This window comes from Cottoperca gobio, chromosome 14 (genome assembly GCF_900634415.1).
Source record: "Cottoperca gobio chromosome 14, fCotGob3.1, whole genome shotgun sequence".
In the NCBI taxonomy this organism is placed as follows: domain Eukaryota; kingdom Metazoa; phylum Chordata; class Actinopteri; order Perciformes; family Bovichtidae; genus Cottoperca; species Cottoperca gobio.
Window position 1 is genome coordinate 11,298,147 of NC_041368.1, and position 8,897 is coordinate 11,307,043.

At 36.1% G+C, this 8,897-nt stretch overlaps 1 protein-coding gene across 13 annotated transcripts in view; it reads right to left on the reverse strand.

The window, feature by feature from the left end:
- Nucleotides 1-8,897, reverse strand: part of msi2b (musashi RNA-binding protein 2b) — a 259,405-nt gene that overhangs the window by 242,731 nt on the left and 7,777 nt on the right. For all 13 annotated transcript variants that reach the window (XM_029447406.1, XM_029447404.1, XM_029447400.1 and 10 more), the window contains exon 5: nt 799-840. In XM_029447406.1, the coding sequence (XP_029303266.1) occupies nt 799-840 (42 nt within the window). The remainder of the gene's footprint in view (nt 1-798; nt 841-8,897) is intronic.

An 8,897-nucleotide genomic window follows, 5' to 3' on the forward strand; every position in this document is an offset into this window, starting at 1 on the left:
ACTATTTCTACATGCACCACAATTACAGATATTTCTTAATCACTTATGTCATTCAATACCATTGAACTCCAAATGCTACAGAAAACAACTCAATAGATGTATAATTGTGCCAGTAAATGTAATTCATCACTGTCAGAGAGAAGTCACCAATCATTTCTTTCATTTAAGAATAAAACTCTCATCATTTTACATTAACGTGCCCCCTCAAAAACACTATAACAGCCAACACTAGACGGGAGGATCTTGATTCCACTTTCTTAGATGTCCTCTTTTCTACACCTGAATAAAACTTGCAACCAATAGCAAAGTGCAGATATATTAGAGCCCACCGTCAGTAAAGCTTGTTTGTTTCACACTTCACAAAAAAGCTTTATTCCTAGTGCAGGTAAAGAAATTGTCATGGAACTATTTTGTAATAATAACAAAAGAGTTAATTTGACACCTTTTGACATTAAAAACAACTATAATGAGGGATGAAATACAAATGTAAGCATAAAAGCACAAGAAAAAAATGTGGATATAAAACTGATGTAATACAACAACAAAACACAACATAACCCCAATCATGCTGAACATTTCCTTTAAGTCTAATATGTCCAACTTTAATTGCTTTGGTGAAACAGCATAGACATAGACAGCATAGGTGAGAACAATGGAGCCAGACCAGGCATTTCTCAACAATAACAGACAATCACTGCCTCTTTGTGTCTGCTGTGTGAGCACACAAATTAGGTAAGCTAGTGACATGAGACATAATATTTTTTTTTTTAGCAGGGTTAGTGACCAATTTATTCTTACCTTAGGCTGGGCGCGACGTGGAAAGGCAACCTTAGGATCAATCTGAGAATGACAAAAGAATAGCAAAATTGTTGTTAAAAGAAAAGCTGTGATTTTGTTGCGATTGCAGAAGACAATGAACAGGTGTTTAATAAAAATATTTCTAAAACTGTGAGCCCACAAAAGGACCCCATAGTGCAAGCATTCACATTTTAAATCCTGTGTGGTCACGAATAAATACTAGGACTTCAATAGCAGTAATACATATTCAAAACGTATTAAAATGTGATATTTTCAACTCAAAAAGTTAACAATTTATCTGCACCATTAAGATATACAAAAGCTGCATAATCAGCCTGTGGCGATACAGACAGCCTGCTTTTGAATTTGAGAAGCATTTTTGACACTAAATCTGCATTCAAGAGCAGTAAAATTATTGCAATTCTAATTAAGTGCACATGAATAGCCCAACAAAGTGATGATAAGAACATAGGAAGGTGGAATTTTGTTTAACACAATGGCTCTGCAATATCAGATCTGACTTTTGTCAAATCTGACCTCATTCTTTCCCCTTCACTCCACTGCGCCACTCTGGTTCAGTTTTACTAAGGAAAGGCTGAGTCATGGTTATGGATAGCTTAACATCCTATTACCCATGTAGCCATGTAGCAGTAAACCTAAACAATTCAAGCTAAACACTAGATCCCCCGATACACAGCCAATACCGAAAAATTATTTAAACTCTCCCGTAATCAAGGAAAACGGTGTAATGTAGCATTATAAGGGGAAAAATTGGGTGCGTCCCCTGGATGTGTCAATCGTGAGTTTACTGAATAAAAAAATCACAAAAGGTAAATTCAATGCCGATCCCTGACCAGTTCATTAGTAAATCCTTTAATACACTATGCAGTAACATAACCTTATTAGTCAGAACATGAAACCCTACACTACAGCAGCCAATACTTAGACTGGTGCAGAGATTTGGCCAAATAACTGCTTTCATTTCATTTCAAGTTAAGTAAGTTTGTCAGGATTGTCACTGGGCAGTAGACCTTTAGGTTAAAAACAAAATAGCCTTCAAGAATTTATATCTTGAGCATTGACTAATGGCAGTACAAAATGTGTTATTATGAGGATTTGAAGAGAGCTGGCCAATATCACTGACCTCATTACTTACAAATGTTCTACAATTGATGAAGCTCAATGGCTTTTGAGGCAATTTTAAATGGAATTGAGCGATGTACTTTAGGAAAGCACATATCAACTACTGCTAGAAACTGGCCAAAATATTGGCGCTACCAAATCATTTTCTGGTGCTGCCAACTGATAAAGTATATTAAAAAAAAAAAAAGAACCATAACTATTTTTTATTTTATTTTTTTTTAAAGAAGAGGAAAGTTAATGTGGAGGCCAGCCACACCATCGTTCTGCTGGTCATGGTCGCAGCAGAGACTCGTTTTTATTTTAGGCAGGAATCGCTGATTGAATATGACAGGGAGAAAATGAGAGTCTGAGGGCGCCGACGCCTCCAGATATTGCCAAATAACCAGGAGGATGCGTCAGATCAGCCTGTTTCTCCATCTTGTGCTTGTTATCTCATTAGCTACATTTTCCTCATTAATTTCACTGGTATGAAGCTATGTGGGGGGGGGGGGGGGGGGCTCATCAACCTTGCAGTGTAGAGGAAATATCTCGAACAGCATCCTAAATGGTCTTTGTCTGGATCCCAACGAAATTGTAAAAGAGAAGACATTTGCATTTGTGTTTAACAGAATTATTGTTATGTTATATAACAGATGTTGTTTCATATTCTGCCGTGTTACTGAAATATCTACAATTAGTGTACCAATTCTATATTTTCATAAAAATTACTCCTTCAGCACAGATGGATATCTTTATGAAAAAGACATCTCTTCCTGCTGAGAAAAACAATGGAAATAAAGTGAATTAAGGAACACAAGAACATAAAGACACCATCTGCACAGATCAATTAAGACACTGAGACTGAGTACGTTTTAATGCGTTTGAAGGGAAACCATGATGTGCAATGTCATTGTCATCTTTTCCGTCAGTCTCAGTTATTACGGTTATCTTTCTAAATCAAGTCAAAATGAGAAATGAATTCAATAACACCTGGGTATGGCAACCCTGCTTGTAATGAATTTCATTTAAAGATTTGTTTTTGCACTTAGCCCCAGGCATAACCAATTCAAACTCAATTATTCTGTGCGCCCTATTTGAGCAAAGACAACACATTATGCTTTGAATACCAAAGTCCTATATACTTGGAAACGTATCCCACTTTTTAAGCCTAAACAAAACCTATTAAACCTAATTTCAACATACTGTGTAAACTAATTGTTTTCCCGTCCTGCTGAGAATTTCTTTTCACCATGAAGCTTCCTCACCATGCACAAGAGAGCACTTAAACACAGCGGAAATGGGGGTCACATAGTTTTCTGTCAGTTGAAAGTACGATATTTTTAAAAGAGGCAATTATATGCACAGAATTGTGTTTAAAATGAGGCTACAGCAGAATGTTTAAATCACACTCGGAGCAATGCAACCAAATTAGGCAAAGAGGACTTACTAACCAATCCTTCTGAGAAATCCTATAGCAGCACCTTTTTAGGTCACATCTTATGATGAATGACTCCTTTGAGAAATCTGAACAGGAGGAGGGGAGGTGTAGCAATTGTTTCCCTTTGGTTTACATAATTATGTGCATGGGATTTTTATGTTTAAAAATATGCACTGCCCTAAGCACAGGATAACCGTACCTTTGAACCAGAGACTATGTTGTCTCGGTTTGACCTGTTACTTCCTTCCTGAAACATTTCCGGTGCATAACACGCATACCATCAGTGTTTGGGATCAGTCAACCGGACCTGGGTAGTGCACTTGTTTCAGTAATTCCCCATAGAGTGCTTGCAAATGTTATTTCCCTCAAGTCTGTTTTCATCTAAATCTTAAAAGGTTTTAACACTGTATAATAGCCCTAGCCTATTAGTGATTTACCTTGCATGTTTTAGTCTATTTTGTTTTCGAGGAAGTCATTTCTTAATGGGTTCGGAGAGGATAACACTCTTGTTCCCACTGTGCTATCGCTTTCATTGTAATTTTCCATCAACTGAATGCAACAAGTTTAAGCATACTCTCTGTGGTTTGTTGAAATACATTCTGGGAACAAATCACAAGCTGATGTAGAAGTAGAGAGGGCAATGTTTAGGGAAAATGTGTACCAAAAACACATAAATTTAAGAACAGCCGTGTAGAAAGCTAGACCTCTCATCCAGCTGTATGATTATCATCTAGTAGCAGTTAACGTACTTTAATAATCCCCCTCTAGGAAATGTCTCTATCATGAACACATTACAAGCAGTGCATGCAAACTAAACAGCACATAAATATTTAGAAACCTGACTTGGAGTTGAATGAACAATCTGCTCTGAATATGAATGTGCTCCACCTTTGAACATTAGGTTTTATTAGTTGCCAGATTAGCTGTTCAAACGAGGGAATCCAGCGCTATTAAGCAGGTAAACACCTGGAAATTACCTTTCATTTATTGTTTTATTGTAAGACTGAGATATGAAGGTCATAACATTTATTAAGGAGCATAGAAATAAACTTTACATGGATTGACTTGACTGATGAACAACAACATTGTCTATTGTTGTTTTCTTTGTTTCAGAGTGGAAGCAATAGTTTAACACACCTGTGAATGATCTTAAACAGGTAGGGCTCGGAGATATGGTCTAAATATAATATTGGGATTAATAGAAAGTAATTTATGGTATAATCTAGAACCACAAAGATTAGTCAATTAGTCAATCGCCAGCAACTATTTTGATAATTGATTTATCGGTTTAGGAGAGTAAAAAAATCAAAGAAAATAAATGTCATGTTAGGCTTCTCAAATGAGAAAATGTGCTGCTTTTGCTTGTTTAAATAATTATATTTTGGATTTTGGACTGTTGGTTAGACAAAACAAGACAATTGCAGACTTTACCTTGGATCCAATGTTGATCAATCACCAATTGATCAATTAATCAAAAGAATGATCAGCAGATTAACTGAAAATAATCGTTAAGTTTCAGCAATCAAAATGCATGATTGAAAAACAGCCACTATTTAGTTAACCTACTACTATTTGATTTTATGTAGAAACCGGAACAAAACCCTACTTTTAAACTGGTGCCAGACCTAATTCACACATGTGACGAATTCATGTCACAGAGTGTTAACATGCGTACTTGTATCCTGGCTATGATTGGGATTTTGGAGCACCCTGGTTATGTTTTGCACATCTCTTCCTGGTTTCAGAAACCTGGATAAGGTTATGCTACCTATAATACTGTGGCATATAAACACCCTTTCCAGGCTTCTTTGTTAGTACAGAACTCAGATAGCGAGAAAACAAGGTAATCAGAAAACCTGGATATTGTTAGAAACATGTATACAGGATGTGAATAACCAAGTAGAGTTCTATCCTGTTTTTGATCTTATTTGGGATATGATGTTTACATGGAACTTGAGAAACCTGGATACTAGTGCAAATATAAAATAATAAAATAATAATAATAATAATAATAATAATAATAATAATAATAATAATAATAATAATAATAATAATAATAATAAAAATAATTGTTCTTACGGGTAATACAGGTATGATTTTTAGAGGCATCTGTTATCTACAGCTGACTGTACTGTAGGTTGTATGGGGTCCTTTTTTCCTTTGATTAAATTACTGAAACCATCTAAATGGTAGCAGTACCCTTTATGAACAATTGACTAGCAGCCTCTAATGTGATGTGGTTTTCAAAGGGCTCTGCAATTACAGTATGTAAGCCTTTTGCCATGTGGGTATCTCAGATAGCAACTACACAAGTTTACACAGTTCAGTTCACACGGAGCACAAGGGCATGACTAGTGACGTGCTAAAGATGCACTACTGGTGAAGTAGCTGTAGTCAGTGTCAAGAGCTTTTTCCTCACTTTTAAGCAAAACTGGCCTCTCCAGTGTATCGGCAAGTATTTCTCCCCTTATGGCCTCTTTACATTACCCTAACAAGACTTTTTCAAAATAATACTTTCGGTACAGCTTTGTTATATGAAGAAACGTGATATCACACAGAACAAAAGTGGATTTTCTCAAGACATTATACAACCTGATATGTCAACATAATAAATGACAACTCTCCCCTTCTACAGCCTTTTAATACAGATGGCTGCATGCGGCTGTGGGAGATCTGGGGGAGAGAAACTGCCTATATCTTAAGTTCACATCTTATAAAAGGGATTTCATATATTAATGCGGCTCCTGGGTAAACTCTCTTCCTCTCTTAAGGCATATCTACACTAGCATGATGGTGTGGTGTTTAAGCTAAAAGGAAAAGGCTTATCAAAGCTTGCAGCTTTTTCCCCAACTTAAGTGTGTGAGCAGGTCCACAGGTGTGCCTGTGTGATACCAACGGAATAGACAAGAAATTAAAACATAAATGTTTCATATCTGTGCTGTCAATCTTTACCGATTTCTTTTTTTTTTTTGCGGAGGAATAACACCTCGAAGAGTTTGTTAAGCCTGTCAAATCAATAATGAGAATTTTACCAAATCTCAAGCTCAACAAAAAATATGCAACAGTATTATCCCGACTCACCGGTATTACACAAGATGATACATTACTGCCTTGACAAACATCTGATGTTCTGGATGTACCAACAAGAGACAGATACAGCATGAACTAATAACGCCTTCAGCCATAATTAACTGCAGAAGACGGAGCACCTGCTATACTTAAACAAGAGCAAGTCAGAGTTTAGCTCACTGATTTGGCTTTACTTCCAAATCCTATCTGATGAGTACGATTTCGATCTGCCCATAACAGCTGCTCAGCCAGGCCTTTTCTCCTCCTTTCCTCTTGGGTTGTTTCCTGCCTCACCTAAAACATCAAAACTGCGGATATATCTGGACCGAGCGTCATTCATATGGAATTACTCAGCGCCGTATAGAATTTGTTTCTTACAAGAAAACATAGGGGTTTATGGGTTTTACAGGTTGCAAGAAATTAAGATTGAAATCATAAGCTGTTCAAAGCAAAATGAATGTTATCACACTGCCATGATACTTTTATATATTGCATTTAAACATACCCATTGGTAGGTTTATTTTATAACTGCTTTACATATTTTTTATTTTTAAACAACCAGGGCTGAACTGATTTAAAATGTATACAGTATACATAAAATGATATAATAATAAATATAATATAAAATAGTCGATTATTTTGACTGAATGCAATCGCGATATGTTCACGATATTGCATCATTATCTCATTTTCATTTAAAGAAAAAAAAAAGAAAATTTAAATGATCATGGTGTGATTTTTTTGGAAGGATTTTTTCTTAAGCCTGTAGAATATAATTAGTAGGGACATCTCTGCAGCACCACAATTAATCATTCAGAATGGGATTTTGACACATTATGCATTTACCAAATATTGCGCCCTCAGCGATTTGGATATTGCACTATATTATATAATATTCAGATTAATTGTTCAGCCATAATGCCAACCTCACATCAATCTACTGCCTTGTTAAGCTCTCAACTGTTACTTCTTGTGTGCAAAATCATGTGTTATGATCTCCTCTGTTCATACCGGCCTCGAAACATCTTCAGGAACAGCTGCTGTGAGTTGCATATTTCTAAACTGAACAAAGCATCATGAAAAATGTTAAATATGTTCTGAATTACCAGCATGTGTGTTTTGAAGCCCCAGGCTGTGTTTCTCCATATGTCTCATTCACATTCATCCTAGTCTGAATGTTTTCATAACCGGACAAAAGGCAGCCACACGGTTTAAAAAAAAAAAAAAAGAAGAAGAGGAAGACTGTGATGATGTGCCCATCTTCGCACATCGCGGCACTTTCGACAGAGAATTGTTATGCAAAGGCCTCTTTTGTGTTTTCTTTTTAACTAATATACTTAATATTAATTACTATACTGTGTGCGTTTGTCAGAAAACCAAAGCCACATTCATTTAATTCTCACATATAACTATATATGTAAAATAAAATTAGATAAACAAATAAAAGGGAAAGAAATGTAAATTAGGTATGATTTCCACTTTCCAGAATAATATGACTCAACTTGTTCAGTCACAGCACCTCCAGCCACTCACTGCCTTCAAGGTTACTAAAGTCTATAACAATGGTAAGGATTAATTCAAGCACTGCAGAAGTAGGAGGCTTGTATCGAATGAACATCTGCAAACACATCAAGAACCATCCACATTTGCTGGACCGGTTCATTCTTTTCATTCGTGCTGAGCAAGTTTATAAAAGAGATATGATATATCCTAATGCAATGCAATCTTGATAGTGTGAGCGTTAAGCCATACAACACCACAGCAGATACAGCCCAATGACTAATAGTGAGGAAAACAACACAGACAGCTGCCTTAGGTTCGTAATCTTCTATTTCAACGCAGACGGATAAACAGCACATTAGCAGCTAGGAAATATCAATTTCTGCATGTATTTGAGTCAGGATCTTTGGTATGTCAATTATACTGTCAAACACTCATCCGATTACAAAAATGTCAAGCAAAACAAAGCTTCACTTCAGCTTTACTTTGTTGTTTATAATGACGGCGCCATTAGTTATCCCTACTATTTCAAGACTATTAGTACCATCAATAAATGTTAAGTTTGAGCGTATGGAGACAAAAGACATGGCCATTGAAACAAAGCAAATAAATCATACACAAAACAAATAGTTTTGTTATGAACATTAGACAGGAATGCAAATATTATTTGTCTCCATATCTTTATAAATAAAGATTGGGGAAAAGTTGACGTCCAATATGATTATGTTAATAGTCGTTATAAACTATTTGTTTGAGGCAGCCTGGTGGCCTAGGGGTTTAAGACGCTGACCATGTGATCCCAACGTCCCCTGATCTAGTCTGGCCAGGACTCTCTCTCCCTTCATTTCCTGTCAGCTCTCTACTGTATGCTTTCTAATAAAGCCAGGGGAAAAAAGTCCCAATAAATACCTTAACATATTTGGAATACAAATTCACTTCCACAACATACTACCTGACAAAGGATAAAGGA